This window comes from Ovis aries, chromosome 1, assembly GCF_016772045.2.
Source record: "Ovis aries strain OAR_USU_Benz2616 breed Rambouillet chromosome 1, ARS-UI_Ramb_v3.0, whole genome shotgun sequence".
Classification (NCBI taxonomy): domain Eukaryota; kingdom Metazoa; phylum Chordata; class Mammalia; order Artiodactyla; family Bovidae; genus Ovis; species Ovis aries.
This window is the reverse complement of record NC_056054.1, coordinates 50,444,385-50,471,480: the sequence shown is the minus strand read 5'-3', so window position 1 is coordinate 50,471,480 and position 27,096 is coordinate 50,444,385. Positions and strand designations below refer to the sequence as shown.

At 36.2% G+C, this 27,096-nt stretch overlaps 1 protein-coding gene across 2 annotated transcripts in view; it reads right to left on the bottom strand.

Moving 5' to 3' along the window:
• Nucleotides 1-27,096, bottom strand: part of TNNI3K (TNNI3 interacting kinase) — a 339,724-nt gene that overhangs the window by 300,729 nt on the left and 11,899 nt on the right. For both annotated transcript variants that reach the window (XM_027971210.2, XM_042249786.1), the window contains exons 3-5: nucleotides 25,072-25,157; nucleotides 23,901-23,998; nucleotides 590-700 (exon numbers count right to left, since the gene is read on the bottom strand). In XM_027971210.2, the coding sequence (XP_027827011.1) occupies nucleotides 590-700; nucleotides 23,901-23,998; nucleotides 25,072-25,157 (295 nt within the window). The remainder of the gene's footprint in view (nucleotides 1-589; nucleotides 701-23,900; nucleotides 23,999-25,071; nucleotides 25,158-27,096) is intronic.

Here is a 27,096-nt window from a genome sequence, read left to right as displayed (position 1 = left end):
ATGATGGGCCTATCATTTCTATTTTATAATGAGGAAAACAGATGTTTGAAGATACAGTAACTTGCTTGAGGTAAATCTAGCAAGTGGTAGCAACAGTTGCCTGACTCCAGTATCTATGTTTCTAATAACTGCTATATGCTGCTACTTAGTTGCTCAGTCATGTCCAGTTCTTTGCTGCTCTATGGACTGTGTCCATGGAATTTTCCAGGCAAGAATACTGGAGTGGGTTGCTATTTCCTTCTTTAGGGGATATTCCTGACCCAGGAATCAAACCTGCATCTCTGATGCCTCCTGCTTGACAGGTGGATACTTTACCACTGCAGCACCTGGGAAGTCTCTCAGGGCTATATAGCCTCTATGTATCTAGCCATCTTTATATTAATTAATATTTGATTACACTGTTACAAAACTGAATTTCCTATCAAAAGAACATCTATACAGCTTATTTCGGTCTCCCTCAAAATGTGTGGATTCATTAGCTAAAATTAAACCAACTCCTAGAATTTCAAAAGTCAGCATTTGAAAACAGTTAAAAACAAGATTCCAAAGAGGCAGATTTGTTTTTGCAGGTGACTAAGGTGTGACTTACCTCTAGGTGACCAGCAATTGTAGCAATATGCAGGGCCGTGAGGCCACCATACCCAACCTGCTGTATATCAGCTCCACTGTGAAGCAGAGAAGTGATCAATTCCACACTATCCTGCAAGGAAACACATCTTTAGCATTACTTTTCTCTTAATAGCAGGTTTGAACATTGTGCAACAGGATATATTGATTCCCTGACTGTCAGCCAATTTATGCACCCAGAGAAAACTGAAGTGTGATTTCTAGCAACAGAGCACATGAAAAAGCAAAGAGCAGCTCTCAGATGGTTGGAATGTAGGAATAGATGACGGACTGTTCAGTTATAACCAATCTTCTACCACTTGACCATGAAAGACAGAAAGGACATTTACCTACAGTAAGACACTTGCAAACTCAACTCAATCTTTCTTGTAGGTCACTCCAATAAATATGTTTTTTTCCAGCAACTGCACTATTGAACTGGCTGCAGTGGACCATTTCATGGTAGTTCAGTAATTGATTCTCCTCTAACACATATGTTTCATGGGTCCAATACATAATTAAAGCACAGTGTCATGGACTGAATATATAATCAATCAGTGGTGGTTTTCTTATTAATAACTTGACTCATTAAAATATTTTCACTCAGTGAAAATGTTTGAAGCGTTGTTTGAGCATTTAAGTTAGAGTAATGTATGTGATGAGCAAATTATTTTCTTCATACTATTATTTGCATTATACGCCTCTCCATTGTCTTTGGAGGGACATGATACTTTTTAATAATATTAATAGAAACAAACATTCATTGAATTTTTATTATGTAATTAACTTTAAACTGATACATGGTGGGACTTCAAAAATAGTTGTTGACAAAAAACACATTAAAAATAAAATTTATCTAAATGATCTCAAGAAAAATAACTATAAACCTCATTTTATAATTCAAAACTTTCAAAAGAGTAATGTGGACTGGCACATATTCACAGAATTCCAGATCTGGAAGGGAATGTGAAGAAAGGTCTTCAGGTTTAACTCTCTCCCTCAAAGGGAGAATTCAAACCATAACTTGATAATACTTGGCCATCAACATGTCACACACCCAGTGAGAAGAAAGCCAAGTCTTCATGGGATAGGCCAGTGCATTTATGCATATAATGTAAAATGCTGTCAGTTAAAAAAATCCTCCCTTTAGAAAACAAAGTCTGATTTTTTAATGCTGTCACACATAAGTGAAGGTCTGGAAGTCGTAAAAATTGAAAAAAAGAAAAAAACTTTGACAAAGTATTTCAAATAGCAAGATTAATGTTATATTTTCCAAATCTTTCACTGTTTACCTGCTCTAGAAAGAAAGTTAAATAAAAAATTCATCTTCCTTCACTATTCCATTGGCTCCTTCTGCTCAAATTACAGACTTCATGTTTCTTCCACTCTAAAACAAAAACAAACCAAAAAACCCCGCCATTTTTTTCCACTGAAGTAAGCTAATTTTATCAATATCCTTTCTGTCTCCAAAAATCGAGTGATTTTGGAGTGTAGCCCCAAGCTATTTTCTCATTCTAACTGCCACGTTTGATTATTCTTACACAGTCCAATAACTTCATTTTCAGTCCTGACTTCTCTGCTAAGTCCAAATTCTATATATCCTGACTACCAATGCCATCTCAAATTAAAAACTCAAAAGTACTGTTGTGAAAACCGTTCATAATTTTCCAAGTGTTTTCCAACTGTCATCTCCTAGCATTCCTTATTTACATTAATGGCACTTTCTCATTCCAAATGACCTTGAGTCCCTCCAACTCCATCAGTTTCAGAATTGTGCTGGTTTTGACTCACTAGTACCTCTCACATTTTTTCTCCTTATTTCTAATATCACTCTCTACAGAAATAAGATGGAAATAAGCTTAGAGTATTTAAGATCAGTGCTGAGTACAAGGTTAAAAAAAATTAAAGATGGAAAGAGTAGTGTGCATGATGAGATCAAAGGCATCTGATCTTACTGTAGGGTTTGCAGGCCATTGTACTAGGTATTCAAATTTTTCCAAGTGTAATAGCAGTAAAATGATATGTCACTGATATAAAGAAGAACAGGAAAAGTCAGTTTCTGAGGTAGAAATAAAATGTCCTGTTTTTCAAATATTAAATTGGGATACTTACAATGCAGGGTTGAGATTGTGTTAGAATTAGCCTCCCTAGTTGGAATCCCAGATCTGCTAATGACTATATAAATTAAGGCAAGTTACATAACCCCTTTACACTCATTTCTTGCATGAATAGTCTTGGGGATAAATGGGAGACATATCACCTTAAAACATGCTTCCTTTGCAGATGAACAAACATTTAAATGTAAAGAGATGAAGGTGGCATTTGTAAGCATAAAATAATCTTTTTAATAGAGGGAACACAAGCAAATAAAAGCATGAGGAAAACAATATTGTAAGAAAATGAAAAATTGGAGAAAGATATTCACAACATATAAAACTGACGAGTGGTTTGTATATTTAACATGAAGAACTCATATAAATCAGTAAAAAGATGGATATGCTTTAATTCAGTGCATATTTATTAATGGATATATACCTTGTGACAAGTACCATACTAAGCTAAATTAAAATAAATTATATGAAAATCATTGAGCATATGAAATATTTATCTATTGGGCAGATTCTTGTAAACACACATTCATCTTTTTCTCAGCTGACTTTGTATGTCCTCTTAGTTAGCTGGAATTTGCGGGTTTTAAGAGAAAGTATGTTATGATTCCTTCAGAATAGGTAAATAGTGAAGTTAAAACTTAAAAGTAATAAATCACCTTTTCATATATCAGCTGGATTTCTCAAGCTGACTTCTGATTGATCCAAATATATTTTTATTAAATACTATAAAAATAGAACTCTAATTCTACCGTTATGCTAAAATGTAATAAAATAATCATTGCTACTTTTACATGATTGTCTATGAGCTAAGTACCAAGTAAAATGTTTAATCTACACCTCTTTCAAGTCTCACAATTTACCTATAAGAAAAATATTATTATCCCTACTTTATAGGGATAAAGAATTGATGCTTTTGAACTGTGGTGTTGAAGAAGACTCTTGAGGGTCCTTTGGACTGCAAGGAGATCTAACCAGTCAATCCTAAAGGAAATCAGTCTTGAATATTCATTGGAAGGACTAATGTTGAAGCTGAAACTCCACTAGTTTGGTCACCTGATGCAAAGAAATCACTCATTGGAAAAGACCTTGATGTTGAGAAAGACTGAAGGCAGGCGGAGAAAGGGATGACAGAGGACGAGATGGTTGGATGGCATCACCAACTCGATGGACATGAGTTTGAGCAAGCTCCAGGAGTTGGTGATGGACAGGGAGGCCTGGCTTGCGGTAGTCCATGGGGTCGCAAAGAGTCCAACACAAATGAGTGACTGAACTGAACTGAACTGCTTTATAGTTGATGACAGTCAGGCTCAAGAATTTAAAGTTCTTGCAGAACCAGAAATACTTTGTCTAAGTGTTACAGCTAAATACAAATTCAGGTCTGATTCCAAAGTCCACACTTAACTTTTGACTATCCATAGTGGTTTCACTGATTTTTCCTTGGTTTCAATCTCAAGGAAAAAATTGAGAGGATTTACTTTTATTGTATTTTGTTGTATTTAATTGACACATACCAAACATTTCTCCCCTACTCTACAGGAATATTATTTCCTGATGAAATAATTTAAAAATTCAGCAATCTGGTGCACATCTCCTGGAAAGGAAATTCATAGAAAATAAAAGTATCAGGCAAATTTTAAATATTATAAAGCTGACCTCACTTCCTGCTTGTATTCTGTAATATATAAAAAGTGTCTGAGGGCGAGTGTTTTAAAAGAATGACTCAAGATGTAGTTTGGGAATATTATTTTGGGGAACTGACAGGGTTTCCCTTAAGTTTTCCCTTTCAGCCAAATTTGCATCATTATTATTTAGTGGGATACACAGAAGCATTCTAAAGTATGTGATAAATAAGCTTCTGTAACACTTTCATGTGTGAAACACTTATGATTTCTAAACAAAGGAAAATCCTTGTGTGAAAGAGTGAGGCTTGGACAGAAAAATCAGTCCAGCTATCTAGTTGAAAAAACAGGATTAAGGGTACAATAGACCTTTGAAGATGTATGTAAACAGATGAAAATTTTTTATAGTGGTACCAACTTCAACATTTTCCTATGCACAAAACTCGAATACAGTATCTACTATCTTGCCTCTTATTAACCCTACAGTTATTATAGATAAATCTAGAAAATGTAGGTATTAGTATGAGAGAGCTCAGATTCTCTACTACTAAATTACATAAATTAAAAATACACACACTCACACAGGCACACACACACATGCACACACACACACACACACACACACACGGGTTTTTGCCAAAATATCCCATAATAAAAATTAAACTGGGATTGTTTAATGTCTAAATGTTACTTTTTCCTGATTATGCAAATATGTCCTCTGGTGCATGCATGCTAAGTTACTTCAATTATGTCTGACTCTTGTGACCCTATAGACTGTAGCCCACCAGGCTGCTCTGTACTAGAATTCTCCAGGCAAGAATACTGGAGTGGATTGTCATTTCCTTCTCTAGGGTATCTTCCTGACCCAGGGATAGAACTCGTGTCTCTTACTTCTCCTGCATTGGCATGTGGGTTCTTTATCACTAGTGCCACCTGGGAAGCCCCATATCCTCTGGAAGTTTTATTAATTAAATACAGTAAGCATTCATTTACAATCTTTCCATTTAGATGTGAAATCTATATTCCTTCCCCTCATATCTAGGTGGATTGTGACCAAAAGAATATGGCAGAAATGAGCTACATTTCTTCCAAGGCTAGGTCATAGAAAACCACATAGCTTCCTCCTTGTTTTCTGGAAAATTTGCTCTTGAAGCTCTGAGCTACCATTTAAGAAGTCTGACTTGAGGCAGTCATGCTGTACGGAATCCAAGGCCACATGAGAAGGTTCAGTTCAGTTCAGTTGTCACTCAGTTGTGTCCGACTCTTTGCAACCCCATGAATCACAGCACACCAGGCCTCCCTGTCCATCATCAACTCCCGGAATTCACTGAGACTCATGTCCATCAAGTCGGTGATGCCATCCAGCCATCTCATCCTCTGTCGTCCCCTTCTCCTCCTGCTTCCAATCCCTCCCAGCATCAGAGTCTTTTCCAATGAATGTACACAGGATATAAAGGTTCTCCAATCAAATGACCCACATAAGACCAGCCTTTTAGTCATCCCAGCCCAGGCACCAGACATGTGTAATCTCCAGATGATTCCAATTCCTCAGTTGATGGAGTAACTCCCAGTCATTCATGTCTTTTCAGCTAAGGCCCTACACTTGGTGGAGTAGCATCAAGCCATCACCACCATATCTTGTCTGAATTTCTGAAATGATTGTTGAATGATAAAAATAAGTTTGGGGTAGTTTGTTATGCCTCAATAGATAACCAAAGTATCTCATAGTAGAAAATGTAGAAAATAAAGGAATAAAAATTTTAATAACCTGCATCCTACCATATAGGCTTCCTCAATGGCTCAGTGGTAAAGAATCCACCTATCAATGCAGGAGACATGGGTCTGGTTCCTGGATCAAGAACATCCTCTGGAGAAGGAACTGGCACCCCATGCCAGTATTCTTGCCTGGGAAATCCCATGGACAGAGGAGCCTGGTGGGCCACAGTCAATGGGTCATAAAAGAGTTGCATACAACTTAGCAACTAAGCAACAACAAACCTACCATATAATCACTATCACCATTTATGTGTGTATTTATTTTCTTTCATTCTTTTCCCTATGTATGTACCTCTATAAAACTAAATAGAGCACAGACTAGTAAAGCAAACAAACCTGTGCTTGCATACTGAAGGCCACTTCCTGCATTTCTTTACCTCTTGAGCTCTGGATAAATTTTTTCCTGTAAAATGAAGTTAATAACAGTACAAATCTCATAGAGTTGTGTGGATTAAATCAAACAATGTAATAAATTTATCATAATGTTTGAAACATAATTTTCATTATCAATTATTAGGTACACAATTAAACTCATATTATAGAGGTAAGTAATCTCTTTTACATTTAATATAAAATCAGGAGCATTTTCCCATGCCTGGCAGATGCAGAGAAGTACCACTCAGATCCCCCTTCAAAAAGATTGTGCCAGGAGGGTGGTTAGCTGGCAGCCTCCCTCAGCTAGCTATTTCAGGATTCTCTGTAGCATTTGAGCTGAGATTATGATTTTTTTCAAGGTGGCCCCAAGTCTATCACTGAGAAAGGTGGTAGTAAAAGAGCCTAGCTATTTCCACTCAATGAGACACTCCTAGGCCAAAGTTTGCTCTGGAGATCCCACTGGGCTGGTAGAGATTCCAGAAAGTCTGCACTGTGGTCTGACAGTACCTCCAGATCAATCCTACCTTCTTTTTCCTTTAATTTTTTTTTTATTTTTTGCTTTCATTTGTCACTTTTATTTTTTATTAAGATAGAAATGACATATAACATTAGCCTTAGATGTACAACATAATGATTTGACATATCCTTATATTGGAAAATGATCACCACAGTAAGTCTAGTTAACATTCATCCCCACATAGTTATCTTCTTCTGTGTCTGTGATGAGAACTTTTCAGATCTACTCTCTTAGCAAGTTCATCCTTTTCCTATCTTTAAAATAAAACATTCAGAATATAATCCAAGATTTTCTTGATGATTTTAGAGTCTACTTCAACACTTTATCACTTGACAACTCTAATTCTCCAAATCTGCCCTTTACTTTTAGTAAGGAAAAAAAAGAACCTTGCTAGTATCTCTGAATGCCATAATGGTGCCATATAGTATTATCACTATAGGAAAAAAAAAAAAACATTGCTCAAAGAGGTGTTATTAACTTGTTTAAATTATACAGAGTGATATGGCTTCCATCGTTGCTACTCCATGGGCTAAGACAGTGGTTCTCAAATTCGAGTGTGCATCAGATACTCTGAGGGCTTATTAAAACAAAACTGGCTTCACTCCACCACCAGAGTTTCAGATTTAGCAGGTGGAAGCCTAATCATTTTCATTTTCATTTTATTTATTTATTTATTTCGTGGTAGTTTTTTTTTGTTGTTGTTGTTTGCTTGTTTTTAGTATAAATGTATTTATTTTTATTGGAGGTTAATTACTTTAAAATATTGTATTGGTTTTGCCATACATTGACATGAATCCACCACGGGTATACATGTGTTCCCCATCCTGAACCGCCCTCCTACCTCCCTCCCCATACCATCCCTCTGGGTCATCCCAGGGCACCAGCCCCAAGCATCCTGTATCCTGAATCAAACCTGGATTGGCGATTCGTTTCATATATGATAATATACATGATTCGATGCCATTCTCCAAAATCATCCCACCCTCACCACTCCCACAGAGTTCAAAAGACTGTTCTATACATCTGTGTCTCTTTTGCTGTCTCACATACAGGGTTTTCATTACCATCTTTCTAAATTCCATATATGTGCGTTAGTATACTATATTAGTGGTTTTCTTTCTGGCTTACTTCACTCTCTCTTTATAAGAGGCTCCAGTTTCATCCACCTCATTAGAACTGATTCAAATGTGTTCTTTTTAATGGCTGAGTAATACTCCATTGTGTATATGTACCACAGCTTTCTTATCCATTCATCTGCTGATGGACATCTAGGTTGCTTCCATGTCTTGGCTATTATAAACAGTGCTGTGATGAACATTGGGGAACATGTGTCTCTTTCAGTTCTGGTTTCCTCAGTGTGTATGCCCAGCAGTGGGATTGCTGGGTCATGAGGCAGTTCTATTTCCAGTTTTTTAAGGAATCTCCACACTGTTCTCCATAGTGGCTGTCCTAGTTTGCATTCCCACCAACAGTGTAAGAGGGTTCCCTTTTCTCCCACCCTCTCCAGCATTTATTGCTTGTAGACTTTTGGATCACAGCCATTCTGACTGGTGTGAAATGGTACCTCATTGTGGTTTTGATTTGCATTTCTCTGATAATGAGTGATGTTGAGCATCTTTTCATGTGTTTGTTAGCCATCTGTATGTCTTCTTTGGAGAAATGTCTGTTTAGTTCTTTGGCCCCTTTTTTGACTGGGTCATTTATTTTTCTGGAATTGAGCTGCAGGAGTTGCTTGTATATTTTTATTAGTTGTTTGTCAGTTGTTTCATTCGCTATTATTTTCTCCCATTCTGAAGGCTGTCTTTTCACCTTGCTTATAGTTTCCTTTGTTGTGCAGAAGCTTTTTAAAATTAGGTCCCATTTGTTTATTTTTGCTTTTATTTCCAATATTCTGAGAGGTGGGTCATAGAGGATCCTGCTGTGATGTATGTCGGAGAGTGTTTTGCCTATGTTCTCCTCTAGGAGTTTTATAGTTTCTGGTCTTACATTTAGATCTTTAATCCATTTTGAGTTTATTTTTGTGTATGGTGTTACAAAGTAATTTAGTTTCATTCTTTTACAAGTAGTTGACCAGTTTTCCCAGCACCATTTGTTAAAGAGATTGTCTTTTCTCCATTGTATATTCTTGCCTCCTTTGTCAAAGATAAGGTGTCCGTAGGTGTATGGATTTATCTCTGGGCTTTCTGTTTTGTTCCATTGATCTATATTTCTGTCTTTGTGCCAGTAGAGCCTGAAATCAGGAAGGTTGATTATTTCAGTTCCATTCTTCTTTCTCAAGATTGCTTTGGCTATTCGAGGTTTTTTTGTATTTCCATACAAATTTTGAAATTATTTGTTCTAGCTTTGTGAAAAATACCAGTGGTAGCTTGATAGGGATTGCATTGAATCTATAGATTGCTTTGGGTAATATACTCATTTTCACTATATTGATTCTTTCGATCCATGAACACGGTATATTTCTCCATCAATTAGTGTCCTCTTTGATTTCTTTCACCAGTGTTTTATAGTTTTATAGTTTTCTATATATAGGTCTTTAGGTATATATATTCCTAAGTATTTTATTCTTTTCATTGTAATGGTGAATACAATTGTTTCCTTAATTTCTCTATTTTCTCATTATTAGTGTATAGAAATGCAAGGGATTTCTGTGTGTTAATTTTATATCCTGCAACTTTACTCTATTCATTCATTAGCTCTAGTAATTTTCTGGTGGAGTCTTTTGGGTTTTCTATGTAGAGGATCATGTCATCTGCAAACAGTGAGAGTTTTACTTCTTCTTTTTCAATTTGGATTCCTTTTATTTCTTTTTCTGCTCTGATTGCTGTGGCCAAAACTTCCAAAACTATGTTGAATAGTAGTGGTGAAAGTGGGCACCCTTGTCTTGTACCTGACTTTAGGGGAAATGCTTTCAATTTTTTACCATTTAGGATAATGTTTGCTGTGGGTTTGTCATATATAGCTTTTATTATGTTGAGGTATGTTCCTTCTATTCCTGCTTCTGGAGAGTTTTTATCATAAATGGATGTTGAATTTTGTCAAAGGCTTCTCTGAATCTATTGGCTTTTATTTTTCAATTTGTTAATGTGGTGTATTACATTGATTGATTTGTGGATATTGAAGAATCCTTGCATCCTTGGGATAAAGCCCACTTGGTCATGGTGTATGATCTTTTTAATGTGTTGTTGGATGCTGATTGCTAGAATTTTGTTAAGGATTTTTTCGTCTATGTTCATCAATGATATTGGCCTGTAGTTTTCTTTTTTTGTGTCACCTTTGTCAGGTTTTGGTATTAGGGTGATGGTGGCCTCATAGAATGTGTTTGGAAGTTTACCTTCCTCTTCAATTTTCTGGAAGACTTTGAGTAGGATAGGCGTTAGTTCTTCTCTAAATTTTTGGTAGAATTCAGCTGTGAATCCGTCTGGACCTGGACTTTTGTTTGCTGGAAGATTTCTGATTACAGTTTAAATTTCCATGCTTGTGATGGGTCTGTTAAGATTTTCTATTTCTTCCTGGTTCAGTTTTGGAAAGTTGTACTTTTCTAAGAATTTGTCCATTTCTTCCACATTGTCCATTTTATTGGCATATAGTTGCTGATAGTAGTGTTTAATGATCCTTTGTATTTCTGTGTTGTCTGTTGTGATCTCTCCATTTTCATTTCTAATTTTATTGATTTGATTTTTATCCCTTTGTCTCTTGATGAGTCTGGCTAATGATTTGTCAATTTTATTTATCCTCTCAAAGAAACAGCTTTTGGCTTTGTTGATTTTTGCTATGGTCTCTTTTGTTTCTTTTGCATTTATTTCTGCCCTAATTTTTAAGATTGTTTTCCTTCTACTAACCCTGGGGTTCTTCATTTCTTGCTTTTCTAGTTGCTTTAGGTGTAGAGTTAGGTTATTTATTTGACTTTTTTCTTGTTTCTTGAGGTATGCTGGTATTGCTATGAACCTTCCCCTTAGCACTGCTTTTACAGTGTCCCACAGGTTTTGGGTTGTTGTGTTTTCATTTTCATTTATTTCTATGCATATTTTGATTTTTTTTTATTTTTTCTGTGATACGTTGGTTATTCAGCAGTGTGTTGTTCAGCCTCCATATGTTGGAATTTTTAATAGTTTTTCTCCTGTAATTGAGATCTAATCTTACTGCATTGTGGTCAGAAAGATGCTTGGAATGATTTCATTTTTTTTTAATTTACCAAGGTTAGATTTATGGCCCAGGATGTGATCTATCCTGGAGAAGGTTCCTGTGTGCGCTTGAGAAAAAGGTGAAATTCATTGTTTTGGGGTGAAATGTCCTATAGATATCAATTAGGTCTAACTGATCTATTGTATCATTCAAAGTTTGTGTTTCCTTGTTAATTTTCTGTTTAGTTGATCTGTCCATAGGTGTGAGTGGGGTATTAAAGTCTCCCACTATTATTGTGTTATTGTGATTTCCCCTTTCATACTTGTTAGCATTTGTCTTACATATTGCAGTGCTCCTATGTTGGGTGCATATACATTTATAATTGTTATATCTTCTTTTTGGATTGATCCTTTGATCATTATGTAGTGTCCTTCTTTGTCTCTTTTCACAGCCTTTGTTTTAAAGTCTATTTTATCTGATATGAGTATTGCTACTCCTGCTCTTTGGTCTCCATTTGCATGGAATATCTTTTTCCAGCCCTTCACTTTCAGTCTGTATGTGTCCCTTGTTTTGAGGTGGGTCTCTTGTAAGCAGCATATATAGGGGTCTTGTTTTTGTATCCATTCAGCCAGTCTTTGTCTTTTGGTTGTGGCATTCAATCCATTTATGCTTAAGGGAATTATTGATAAGTATGATCCCATTGCCATTTACTTTATTGTTTTTGGTTTGAGTTATACACCCTTTTTGTGTTTCCTGTCTAGAGAAGATCTTTTAGCATTTGTTGGAGAGCTGGTTTGGTGGTGCTGAATTCTCTCAGCTTTTGCTTGTCTATAAAGCTTTCGATTTCTCCTTCATATTTGAATGAGATCCTTGCTGGGTACAGTAATCTGGGCTGTAGGTTATTTTCTTTCATCTCTTTAAGTATGTCCTGCCATTTCCTCCTGGCTTGAGGAGTTTCTATTGAAAGATCAGCTGTTAACCTTATGGGAATCCCCTTGTGTGTTATTTGTTGTTTTTCCCTTGCTGCTTTTAATATTTCTTCTTTGTGTTTGCTCTTTGTTAATTTGATTACTATGTGTCTTGGGGTGTTTCACCTTAGGTTAATCCTGTTTGGGACTCTCTGGGTTTCTTGGACTTGGGTGATTATGTCCATCTCCATTTTAGGGAATTTTTCAACTATTTTCTCCTCAAGTTCTTTCTCACGGTCTTTCTTTTTGTCTTCTTCTGGGACTCCTATGATTCGAATGTTGGGGCATTAAACACTGTCCTGGAGGTCTCTCAGATTGTCCTCATTTCTTTTAATTCATTTTTATTTTTTCCTCTCTGTTTCATTTATTTCTACCATTCTATCTTCTACCTCACATATCCTATCTTCTGCCTCCGTTATTCTATTTTTGGTTCACTCCAGAGTGTTTTGGATCTCATTTATTGCATTATTCATTATATGTTGACTCTTTTCTATTTCTTCTAGGTCCTTGTTAAACCTTTTTTTGCATCTTCTCAATCCTTGTCTCCAGGCTATTTATCTGTAACTCCATTTTGTTTTCAAGGTTTTGGATCATTTTCACTATCATTATTCGGAATTCTTTCTCAGGTAGACTCCCTATCTCCTCCTCTTTTGTTTGGTTTGGTGGGCATTTATCCTGTTCCTTTACTCCTGAGTATTTCTCTGCCTTTTCATCTTGTTTAGATTGCTGTGTTTTGGGTGGCCTTCCCATATTCTGGCAGTTTGTGGAATTCTCTTTTGTGGAGTTTTCTCACTGTCGGTGGGGTTGGACAGGTGGCTTGTCAAGGTTTCCTGGTTAGGGAAGCTTGTGCGGGTGTTCTGGTGGGTCGAGCTGGATTTCTTCTCTCTGGAGTGCAATGAAGTGTCCAGTAATGAATTATGAGATGTCAGTGGGTTTGGAGTGACTTTGGGCAGCCTGTATATTGAAGCTCAGGGCTATATTCCTGTGTTAGTGGAGAATTTGTGTGGTATGTCTTGCTCTGGAGCTTGTTGGCCCTTGGGTGAAGCTTGGTTTCAGTGTAGGTATGGAGGCTTTTGGATGAGCTCCTGTCAATTAATGTTCCCTGGAATCAGGAGTTCTCTGGTGTTCTCAGGATTTGGACTTAAGCCTCCTGCCTCTGGTTTTCAGTCTTATTCTTACAATAGCCTCAAGACTTCTCAATCTCCTTTTGAAGACAATGGGCTCCTTTTCTGGGTGCCTGATGTCCTCTGCTGGCATTCAGAAGTTGTTTTGTGGATTTACCCAGCGTTCAAATGTTCTTTTGATGAATTTGTGGGGGAGAAACTGGTCTCCCCGTCCTATTCCTCTGCCAGCTTAGGACTGCCCCCCTTCTTTTTCCTTTTGAAATGTCACTTCCTCATAATTTTCTTATACTTCCAGATGATTTTCAGGTCTGCTACCCAAGAATTAAACTGGCACACCATAACATAGAATATTTTCTTTAAATGTGTATTTAAATCAAAACCAATCTGGAATTTGAACTTAGGTCTCCTGGGTAAGATATGTTACATCTACTGCCAACCACATTTCTACTAGAAAAATTTTGTTTTCCATGTGCAAGCCTCTTGTATATATCATATGTAATTGCAATGAGTAAAAAATGGTATAAGTACGTAGAAATGTGAGTACATACCATATACTTACAAGTATAAGTTTATATATTCATATTAATGTACTGACCCCATGACTGACCTAATTCTATGATAATAACTGTTCATGAAAGTTCATACTTTCATGGCTTTTCTGAAATAATTCTGAATATATCTTCACAAAAGATATGATTTATTAAAGCTTTCAGTGTCATGAAAATACATCACAGTTCAAAAGCATCAATTCTTCAGGGCTCAGCTTTCTTTATAGTCCAACTCTCACAATCATACATGACTACTGGAAAAACCATAACTTTGACTAGACAGACTTCTGTTGGTAAAGTAGTGTCTCTGGTTTTTAATATGCTGTCTAGGTTGGTCATAGCTCATCTTCCAAGGAGCAAGTGTCTTTTAATTTCATGGCTGCAGTCACCATCTGCAGTGATTTTGGAGCCCCCCAAAATAAGTCTCTCACTGTTTCCATTGTTTCCCCATCGTCATGAAGGGAGGGGACTGGATGTCATGATCTTAGTTTTCTGAATGCTGAGTTTTAAGCCAACTTTTTCACTCTCCTCTTTCACTTTCATCAAGAGGCTCTTTAGTTCTTCTTCGCTTTCTGCCATAAGGATGGTATCAAATGTATATCTGAGGTTATTGATATGTCTCCCGGCAATCTTGATTCCAGTCTGTGCTTCATTCAGCCTGGCATTTTGCATGATGTACTCTGCATGTAAGTTAAATAAGCAGAGTGTCAATATACAGCCTTGTCATACTCCTTTCCCGATTTGGAACCAGTCTGTTGTTACATGTCCAGTTGTAAGTGTTGCTTCTTGACCTGCATACAGATTTCTCAGGAGGCAGACAAAACGGGGTCCACTGGAGAAGGGAAGAGCAAACCACTTCAGTATTCTTGCCTTGAGAACCCCTGAACAGTATGAATGATATAGTATGTCACTAGTAAATGTTTTTGAAATAAAAGTTCAACAATAATAATTAGCTTTTATTAAATACTTACTATGTACTAGGTATTTTGCTGCATGTCATGCTGCACATGGTTTTTCCTTTTTAAAGCTGTAAACCACTCAATGAAATCAGAAATTATATTCCCTCCACTTCAGAGATACCGAGAAAGAGGACAATTTGTCTAAGATATACACTGTTTAGTCTCAGAACTGATATATTAACAAGAATAGTGTAGCTTTTAAGCTGGCAGTATTTATTAAGGTACATTATTTAATAAATAAATATCAAGCATTGTTTGTACTAATGTTTGAATACCCATTAATTCCTCAAAAGTATTTAGCAAGGATCTTCACAATTTGTACACATTGAGGAAACAAACAAAAAGACCAATGCTCAAAGTTCACATGTGAAATAAACAAATTAATAATTACAAGAGCTGTCATCAAAAACAAAAAAAACAAAAAAACAAAAACTTGTAACTGAAACCCAAAAGAGAGTACAGTAACATCTGTTTGAGAAAGCTCAAGAAGGCTTAATTTTCTTGTTTTTATACAAATAATACTTTTATATCAGGAAAAGAAATAAAAGAAGATATTCAAGGAGAAGAAATAACAACAATAAAAACACAAGTATGAAAGTACATAATCTAAAGAATGGAGTAATCTAAAATAGTGCTTTTCAAACTTTAGCTCATAAACCTGTTATGTGGGATTTTTTTTTCTTTAAAATAAGCACATTCTGGCTGAATAAGGAGTAAGATTCTTCATCCCCCCCAAATCTCTCATTTGAGGCAGATGCAGCTGATTCTCGGACCACAATTTGAGTTGCAAGACTTGAACTAAAATCCTCAACATGTAGCCTTTGACTGCTTGCATCAAAACTGCTTTAACTATTTACTAAAGAAAATTATATTCTCAGCTTATATTAGATGTACCAAGTTAGATTATGGTGATGTGGAGAGGGAAATATTCATTTTAAACCTGTAGTTACCCCCATTAAATTTGAAAGCCATTAATTTTGGAAATTCAGAGGATGCAAGAAAAGAGTCTGGAAACTGAAATCAGCAAAACGGTGAACTAAGGGATCTTGAATATCTAATTTAGGAGTTTGAATTTTATTATACAGGCAATGGGTGGCCATCAGATCTAATCCTTTGAATATGTTTGTCACTTCCACTGTATAATCATAAGAGATTTGATTTAGGTCATACTTGAATGGTTTTCCCTGCTTTCTTCAATTTCAGTCTGAATTTGGCAATAAGGAATTCATGATCTGAGTCACCACAGTCAGCTCCTAGTCTTGTTTTTGCTGACTGTATAGAGCTTCTCCATCTTTGACTGCAAAGAATATAATCAATCTGATTTTGGTACTGACCATCCAGTGATGTCCATGTGAAGAGTCTTCTCTTGTGTTGTTGGAAGAGGGTGTTTGCTATGAGCAGTACATTCTCTTGGCAAAACTCTGTTAGCCTTTGCCCTGTTTCGTTTTGTACTCCAAGGCCAAATTTGCCTGTTACTCCAGATATCTCTTGATCTCCTACTTTTGCATTCAAGTCCCTAATGATGAAAAGGACATCTTTTTTTGGGTGTTAGTTCTAGAAGGTTTTGTAGGTCTTCATAGAACCATTCAGCTTCTTTAGCATTACTGTTTGGGGCATAGACTTAGATTACTGTGATATTGAATGGTTTGCCTTGGAAATGAAAAGAGATCCTTCTGTTATTTTTGAGATTGCACCTAAGTACTGCATTTTGACTCATTTGTTAACTATGAGAGCTACTCCACTTCTTCTAAGGGATTCTTGCCCACAGTAGGAGATATAATGGTCATCTGAATTAAATTCACCCATTCTAGTCCATTTTAGTTCACTGATTCCTAAAATGTCAATGTTCACTCTTCCCATCTCCTGCTTGACCACTTCTAATTTACCTTGATTCATGGACCTAACATTCCAGGTTTACTTGAGATCATTTTAGAGGCAACCTAAAAATATATGTGATCATGACTGTATAACCTGTATGGATTTTCCCTATTGACAGGTGAAATGTATAAAATGGAACAAAATATAGACACAACTGTTCTCAGGCAATAAAGAACATGAAGAAGGAACTTGGGAGATGAGAAAGATACAAAGTAAGCCTCCACAATATTCCATGATCTCCCTGGCTTTCTGCCTGTAACAGAAGAGAAGGTAGAAAGGTAGATTTACTGAGTTGAGAATAAAGATCAGATTTATAGGATTATGGGTTTCCCAGGTTACTCAGTGGTAAAGAATCCACCTACCAATGCAGGAATTGCGGGAACATCCCCTGGAGGGTGAAATCGCAACTCACTTCAGTATTCTTGCCTAGAAAATCCCAAGGATAGAGGAGCCTGGTGGGATACAGTCTATAAGCTTGCAGAATTGGACATGACTGAACATGAGTGAGTGAGTTCAAAGATTATAAAATGGCTGTAATTTGAGGAACAGGGAAACTGAAGAGAAAAAGAAGTTGCACAGAGAGAGGACTGTAGAAGTCTGCATGGAGATTCAATACAGGTTCTTTAGTTGGGCTTCAGAGAAAGAATCTAGGATGTAGGAATCACCACTTGATTTATGACCAAAAAGTGAATGGTAAGCGAATCAGAGGTTATGGTAGTGCTAGGAGATTTTAGAGTTTCACTCAGCCAGAAGTGTGAGATATTATCAAGTCTCTTGGGCATTCAGGTGAGATACTACAAATCCAGGCCTTAGAAATAAGAACCATATTCATAGGTCATTCTCAAATCAAGACTAACTGTAAAACATGAATCCACCAACATAAACTAACTGCCAGAAACAAAATAAACTCAACATCTTTAAGGGAAGATGGCATAATGAAGATTTCTTGCAACAATCAATATACATGTCTAACATGTAATAAAAATTGGTACGTAAGGAAAACAAAAAATGTAATATGTAGTCAACAGAAAAAGCATTCAATATAACAAACATTGCAATAATCCAGGTATTAGAAACAATATATAAAGCATTTAAAACAGCCATTAATGAAAACCTCAAGAATTTAAATGAAAATATGGAAACATATTTCCCAAAGGGGAAAGGAGTACACGAAGGCTGTATATTGTCACCCTGATTATTTAACTTATATGCAGAGTACATCATGAGAAATGCTGGGCTGGAGGAAGCACAAACTGGAATCAAGATTACTGGGAGAAATGTCAATAACCTCAGATATGCAGATTACACCATCCTTATGGCAGAAAGTGAAGAGCTAAAGAGCCTCTTAATGAAAGTGAAAGGGGAGAGTGAAAAAGTTGGCTTAAAACTCAACATTCAGAAAACTAATATCATGGCATTCAGTCCCCTCAGTTCATGGCAAACAGATGGGGAAACAATGGAAACAGTGAGAGACTTATTTTGGGGGGCTTCAAAATCACTGCAGATAGTAACTGCAACCATGAAATTAAAGGACGCTTGCTCCTTGGAAGAAGGGCTATGACCAACCTAGATAGCATATTAAAAAGCAGAGACATTGCTTTACCAACAGAGGGCTGTCTAGTCAAACTTATGGTTTTTCTAGTAGTCATGTATGGTTGTGACAGTTGGACTATAAAGAAAGCTGAGCACCAAAGAATTGATACTTTCGAACTGTGGTGTCAGAGAAGACTCTTGAGAGTTCATTGGACTGAAAAGAGATCCAACCAGTCAATCCTAAAGGAAATCAGTCCTGAATATTCATTGGAAGGACTGATGTTGATGCCAAAACTCTAATACAATACTTGGCCATCTGATGCAAACAATCGACTGATTGGAAAAGACCCTGATACTGGGAAAGATTGAAGGCAGGAGGAGAAGGGGATGCCAGAGGATGAAATGGTTGGATGGCATCACTGACATGATGGATATGAGTTTGAGCAAGCTCTGAGAGTTGGTGATGGACAGGGAATCCTAGTGTGCTGCAGTCCATGTGGTCACAAAGAGTTGAACATGACTTAGCAACTGAACTTAACTGATGGAAACATAAATGAAAAGAAGTGTAACCATAGCAGAGAATTTGAAATTATATTTTAACACTAAGTGGAAATTCTGGAACTGAAAATTACATCTGAAATGAATAATTCTTAGTAGATTAATATCATATGGGTGATGGCAAACAAATGGTATTAAAACATGGGAAAACTGGTCAACCACTTATAAAAGAATGAAACTAGAACACTTTCTAACACCATACACAAAAATAAACTCAAAATGGATTGAAGATCTAAACATAATACCAGAAACTATAAAACTCGTAGAGGAGAACATAGGCAAAACACTCTCAAAAAAAAAAAAAAAAAAAAAACTACTCTCTGACATAAATCACAGCAGGATCCTCTATGACCCACTTCCCAGAATACTGGAAATAAAAGCAAAAATAGACAAATGGGACCTAATTAAAATTAAAACCTTCTGCACAACGAAGGAAACTATAAGCAAGGTGAAAAGACAGCCTTCGGAATGGGAGAAAATAATAGCAAATGAAGCAACTGACAAACAATTAATCTCAAAAATATACAAGCAACTCCTGCAGCTCAATTCCAGAAAAATAAATGACCCAGTCAAAAAAGGGGCCAAAGAACTAAACAGACATTTCTCCAAAGAAGACATAGAGATAGCTAACAAACACATGAAAAGATGCTCAACATCACTCATTATCAGAGAAATGCAAATCAAAACCACAATGAGGTACCATTTCACACCAGTCAGAATGGCTGCGATCCAAAAGTCTATAAGCAATAAATGTTGGAGAGGTTGTGGAGAAAAGGGAACCCTCTTACACTGTTGGTGGGAATGCAAACTAGGACAGCCACTATGGAGAACAGTGTGGAGATTCCTTAAAAAACTGGAAATAGAACTGCCTTATGACCCAGCAATCCCACTGCTGGGCATACACACCAAGGAAACCAGAACTGAAAGAGACACATGTTCCCCAATGTTCATCACAGCACTGTTTATAATAGCCAGGACATGGAAGCAACCTAGATGTCCATCAGCAGATGAATGGATAAGAAAGCTGTGGTACATATACACAATGGAGTATTACTCAGCCATTAAAAAGAACACATTTGAATCAGTTCTAATGAGGTGGATGAAACTGGAGCCGATTATACAGAGTGAAGTAAGCCAGAAAGAAAAACACCAATACAGTATACTAACACATATATATGGAATTTAGAAAGATGGTAACGATAACCCTGTATGTGAGACAGCAAAAGAGACACAGATGTATAGAACTGTCTTTTGGACTCTGTGGGAGAGGGAGAGGGAGAGGGTGGGATGATTTGGGAGAATGGCATTGAAACATGTATAATATCATATAAGAAACAAATTGCAGGCTAGGTTTGATTCAGGATACAGGATGCTTGGGGCTAGTGCACTGGGATGACCCAGAGGGATGGTATGGGAGGGAGGTAGGAGGGGGGTTCAGGATTGGGAACAGGTGTACACCCATGGCAGATTCATGTTGATGTATGGCAAAACCAATACAGTATTGTAAAGTAAAATAAAGTAAAATAAAATAAAACCAATTATCAGTAAATCCTTCAACAGGTAGATTATTAAATTGTGGTATATCCTTATAAGGGAATACAACTTTCCAATAAAAGAAATGAATTATTGATCACACAACAGTAACATTATGATAAACCATAGACAAGATGAAATAAACTGAATGTACTACATTCATATAAAATCCTAAAAAGGGGGAAACTGTAGGGGTAGAAAAGGCATCAGTGGTTTCCAGAGGCCATGTGACATGGAGGAAGGAATTAATTGTATAAAGGTAGGAGGGGACTTTTGTCTATGATAGAAAAGTCCTATATCATGATAAAATGATGTACATGAATATATACATTTTCAAAAGTCATCAATGATTACACATAAATTTGTGTTTTATTGTGCATAAATTATATCTCAATAAATCTGATTCCTTCAAAAAAACAACCAAACAAAAACAAAGAAAGAAAAGTATGGCATCTAACTATTCATATGACTTTTAAAAGCTTATCATCTTCTCTGTTCTTACTAATGAAAGCAGACATGCCCTCACCTGTGAAAAATACTTAGCTCTGAGGCAGGCCCAGCATTGGAGGATGTATAATTGAATGTGGCCAATAAAATGATTTGAAAATTAAATTATTCTTTTTGTGAGTATTAAGAATAAAATAAATTTCAATTGTAACATTTCTAAAAATCAAAAGAACCATATACCAATTATTGTTCTGTACGCATCAAAAATACTCAGATCAAGAAAGGCAAGGCAAATCAGAGAAACTCCTTCAGATTAAAGGAGATTACAGAGACAAGAAAACAAGAAACATGATTCTGGACAGAATGCTAATCAAAACTAAAAATTAATAGCTATAAATGACAGTATTGGAATAGCTGACCAGATTTGAATTTGGAGTACAGATTAGATAAAGAGTACAGTGTCAATTTATATTTTCTGATTTTGATAACTGCATTGTGATTATATAAGTGAATTTCCTTTTTCTTCAGAAATAAAGATATCAATAGATTTTAGTAGCTATGGGGAATGTTGTCTTCAATTTATTTTCAAATGATTCAGAGAAAGAACAGACTGATGATGGAGATGGGACAAAATGTGAGCAATTCATCTGGATAAAGTGTTTCTTGTAATAGTCTAGAAGTCATTTTATTTAAAATGATAGTAAAATAGAATAAAAAATTATATGGGGGAAGAAAACTACAGCCCCAAATGAATCAAGAGGCCTACTGCAGTAGTCCTGGGAAGATATAATTAGAACTACATTTACTACAACATTAGTATGAATGACTATATTGTTTCCATGTTTACAGTGGAATGGTAAATTTCATTTGTTTTTATCTTTGTTAAAAAATAAGTGGGCTTCCCTGGTGGCATGCATTCTATTATCGCTTCTTAAAAATTTTTGCCTACTTTGTGTCCTAAGATTCTAAATTTGTTTAAATTTGTTATTGAAAAGTTATAGTCCATATATCCTCTGGTAAAATATAAGAAAACAGAACAACTAGAGCAAGGGAAACTCTAAAAATGGAAATTTAGGTTTCATAAACAGAGGTGGAAATATATTTTCTTGAGATTGTAGTACTAAATCATTCAGAAACCGTTTGGGTGGTTGTGTCATGCTGTCTTAGGAAAATCGACTAATATAGAAAGACTCTCCCAGACAGTCAGATTCAGGGCTGCACAATACTGACTTGACTGTCCATCACCAGCTTCCTATTCCTTGGAGCACTTCTACTGTCACATCCTGCCATTTAGCAGAAAAGCTGATATCAGACACTGTTTCCAATACCCTCAACTCAGTCTTCATTCAAGTTCTGCAGGGTGATTCAGTTCAGTTCAGTTCATTTCAGTTGCTCAGTCGTGTCTGACTCTTTGTGACCCCATGAACCATAGCACGCCAGGCCTCCCTGTCCATCACCAACTGCTGGAGTCTACCCAAACCCATGTCCATTGAGTTGGTGATGCCATCCAACCATCTCATCCTCTGTCATCCCCTTCTCCTCCTGCCCTCAATCTTTCCCAACATCAGGGTCTTTCAAATGAGTCAGCTCTTCGCATGAGGTGGCCAAAATCCTGGAGTTTCAGCTTCAACATCAGTCCTTCCAATGAACACCCAGGACTGATCTCCTTTAGGATGGACTGGTTGGATCTCCTTGCAGTCCAAGGGACTCTCAAGAGTCTTCTCCAATACCACAGTTCAAAAGCATCAATTCTTTTGCACTCAGCCCTCTTTATAATCCAACTCTCACATCCATACATGATCACTGGAAAAACCATAGCCTTGACTAGATGGACCTTTGTTGACAAAGTAATGTCTCTGCTTTTTAATATGCTGTCTAGGTTGGTCATAACTTTCCTTCCAAGGAGTAAGCATCTTTTAATTTCATGGCTGCAGTCACCATCTGCAGTGATTTTGGTGTTACAGACAACTTAGCACTTACTGAAACTCTCTTCCAGAAGGAATTGGATAAACTGTCTAAGCACTGACTGAGCTTGAAAAAGGATGAGGATTAGAACATTTGCACAATGAATCACAAGAACATATGTGAATGTGAATCATGGGAATATCAGCTCTCTCCCCCCACACCTTTGAGATAAACTCTCTAAAGGTTGGGGGAGGGTTGCAGAGCAAAGTAAAAGTGATCCAGATACAAGCAAACAGCTGCCCCCCTCCACCCCCTGCCCGAGCCACTACCACACCTGCACATACAAAACTGAAATAAAATCCTGTTACAGATTCATATGACATTGAGAAAGAACAATATATGCAATAAGAGCCAACTGTACTTAATACTAATCATTTGTTGTTGTTCAATCGCTCAGTCATGTCTGACTTTTTGCGACCCCATGAACAGCAGCATGACAGGCTTCTCTGTTTAGATATCCAACTTTAATTTTCAATTTCCTTTTCCATAAAATAAGGACTAACAGGAAACTCACTAAGTTATTTTAAAGTTAAAGAAATAATGTATATAAAACCTAGTGAGATATTTAGCTTGTAATAAGTACAGAATAAGTAGAAGCTTACTACAATCAGAAAATGAGCTTTTATGTTTAATTTATATGTTGAATAAATTCATATTTATGACAGTGCCAAGGATCTATCCCACCACTAAGTATCCCAGTTTATCCAATCCACTTTTTTTTTTTTAAGGCACTGAAATTATGTTAAAACCAAGGTCTGATGCAAAGGGAAAAAAAAAAAAAACAAAAAAACAAACAAAACTGAAGCACAAATATGATAAAAGAAAGAAACTAAAGGGAACCCTAGAGATATTTTGTTTATTAGGAAAACACACAGAAAAATGCAGCTTCAACGTGCTTCTTTCATCCTCAAATGCAGCTTCATCATCTTCTACATTAAGGCAGCTTGGTCTCCTTGGAAGGAGCTTTGGCAAGAAAACAGGCTGTCAGATCTTAAATTCTGGCTAACCACTAGCTAACCATGTAACCCTTAGATAATAATATAATTTATTCCCAGAGTTCTTATGAGAATTAAATGAGATAAAGATGGAAAGCTGTAAAGTGAATATATTCTGATGATATCTGCTCAGCAAAGAAGTAGCTAGAAGTCTATCCAGTAACGTAATGCTCTCATCACCCTGCATATTTCCATGATCATTAATTTGAAAAATGAAACAAAAAACAAAGCTCATCATCTTTGGTTCTAATACAAAACTTGTGTACCTTGTAAACTGCCAAATGCAAGGCTGTAAATCCATTTCTTGTCAGTCGAGATGGGCGGAGACCTTTTAACATAAGGGTTCTAATATGTGACTTGTTGCCTTAGAGAGAAAAAAATTGTGAAAAGTCAAATTGTGGAGATAGACGAAGGGACTTAAAAAATCTTTAAGTTAATCTTTAGCGGAATGATAAACATCACACCAATGTATGAAAATGTCAGGCTGCTGTTCTGCAGGCCATTTGTTAAGTTTTCAGTTAATCAACAGCCTTACTTATTAGTGAACATTTCTGCTACTACATTTATAAACCTTTGTATCAGTGCTGTGTATTTTAATGAATTTATGCTACATTTTTATTTGGTGCTCTTCTAATAATGCTTTAAAAAGTAAAAACATGAAAACATTCATTCTAGTAAATGATTTAATATTTGTAAAAAAGCTTAGATAGAAATCAGAACATCACTACATCATTAGTTTATTTAGATCAGAGAAATATGGAGGAAATGACCAAGGTTGGAAAGGTGTGTTTAAATTTGGGAAGATATGTTGTTTGGGGAGTGGTGATGAGATATATTTAGAGTCAATACTTACACATTAGTTTTCTTTTAAAAAATGAGTCCAAAGCATACTAGCTTGGATTAACAAGAAAAAGCATTCATTTACTAATTCAGTAAATTTACTGAGTACCTACTATATGCCAGGCACCATCCTAGATGCTTGGGATACATTAATGAATGGAACAGAACAAGTTATGAACCGAATTTCACTTAGTCTTCACTTTGACCAATTTTCACTTTGTGATTTTGTCTTTGGCATTTATTACCTTCTATATATTTTACTGCAGATTGTGAAGCAATTGCTTGATGATGTTTTGAGGAATGCTTTAAGTGCATCTGAATTTAACCTAACCCCTGACTAGCATGCCTGATACTGAAAAAAATGCCTTTAAAAAAATTTCCAAGCACACCAGATTCAAGGTAGGAACACAATAAAACTTAAATTCAGAGCTAATTCAATTGGAATATCTGTCTAGAAGTTAGTTACTTCTTCACCTGAAGCAAAGCAAAACAAAAAACAGTATGAATAGAATTCTCTTGTAAACTATAAAGCAGCTCAAATCACTGACCATGTATCCATGTAACTAGTTTACAGAGTATTGAGTTCTAAGCACTCACCTCCACAAATGCAACATAAATGAAGTAGAGACAGACCATTTTCTGTGCGGTAATTTAAATTGACTTTACTGAAGGCATCATCAGAGCTAAAAAAAAAATTTTACATATGATTACAAATTTCAGCTTTTAGTTTATCATTTTCTCATTTGAAAAATTATAATATGAATCTTGTTACTACAAATTCAGAAATATGTCTCTTATAGGATTCTTATGTACCTAGAAAAAATAATTTTGATTATACCTCTAGGTGAAGAGGGGCTTCCCTAATGGTTCAACAGTAAAGGATCCGCATGCCAATGCAGCAGATGTGAATTCCATCCCCGGGATGGGAAGACCCCCTAGAGAAGGTAATGGCGACCCACTCCAGTATAATTGCCATGGACAGAGGACTCTAGTGGGCTACAGTCCATGCGGTCGCAAAGGGTCGGACATGACTTAGTGACCAACAACAACTAGCTGAAGAACAATTAAAATCATGAGAAATAATATTACAAGTTTGAGAGATCAAGTTTAATGATTCTCATACAAGGTATGTTCTATGTATAATTTGAACTTCTCAGGGCACCCTGATGAATTAAAATTTATGTATAAGTAGAAAACACAGATATTTGAAAGGAAACTCATTTGTCTCACAATCAACACCTTATATAATACTTATGGAGAAATTCAAGAAATTCTCTCCAAAAAGAAAAAAAAAAAAAGTAGCATTTGGTAAGATTCTGCAGGAATAGAGTCCCTGTGTATTACAAATTCTGCCTGAAGGAAAATTTTCTTATACTCTGACTGGGTCAGATTTCACAGATAAAGAAGGTCTAAACTCTGATAGGGTACTATGATACAGTCCCAGGTGAGAAGAGAAGTAGTGTTACTGATTCAATTAATGAAATCCTTGACTTTGTCTGAACAAAGACCATTGCCCCAGGAGGGCCCTAGAGAGCCATAGGTAGCCTTTGAAAAAAATGTAAAGCTAAAATTCTTGACCTCTTGAGGTCACTGGTACTGCCAGGACATTTTTTCAGTAGATATGAGATCACATCTTTGGCCTCCCAGGTTATTTTCAGGCTGCCTCCTGCCATTTAAGTCTCCAGCAGCTTTAGTGAGATAGCAAAGTCTTTGGTGAATAAGCCTTCTATTATCATTCGTAAAGTACGTACACTTGAAAGGTACTATGAATTCAGAACATTATTATCAAGGCACCCAGTTAAAAACTTCAAAAGCTATGGAAATTTTAAAACAGAAAAAGAAAAGGCTCTATTCTCCAGAGTGTTGCTAAAAAGAAAGGCCTCTAATTCGAGAAAATTTGAAGGATCTCAGTAAAATGCTTCAATTAGCAATGGCAAGTCCAGTGGTTTGTTTTCAGAGACAGGAGAATATTCCAGAATTTTCCCACCCCCTTAACCTTCTTGCTTCAACTTCTCAGTAGCAAAACCCATAGACACATTTACTCATATTGAGAAACATACCTCAACTCACTTTGGAATGCCACACATAGAAGTACAATAAATTCCAAGTCATTTTTGCTAACTGTTAATATAGCAAGGAGCCGAGGATTTCATGAAAAATAGTTAAGAATTTAACTTGCTTCTATTTGCACTGTCTCCTACCTCAATGAACAATGCAAAAAAAAAAAAAAAAATCGAATAAAAACACCACTATTTAAATTGTCTACCCAAATGAGCCTAATTGTAAATGGTATACCTATTTCATAGTATGAATGGAAATTTTATGAAATAATTTGGTTCTTGGAAATATATGGCCTTAGGCTGAGCCAGACATCTAAATTCTCAAAGTTAATTGTATTATAGATGTGTTGGAGATATTTCATTGATAGGTAATCCTTAAAAAAGTGCACTCAGTAGCCCAGACTTGGAAATGCATTCACAGACATCTTCTCTATAGTTATGATTTCAAATAACACCAGTTATCTGAAGAGCTGAACTCAGCTTTTAAAACTAGGTAGATTGGATTTTTCTCTTAACATCTGTAGGAAATTAGTGCCCATAATGGGCTTCCCTGATGGCTCAG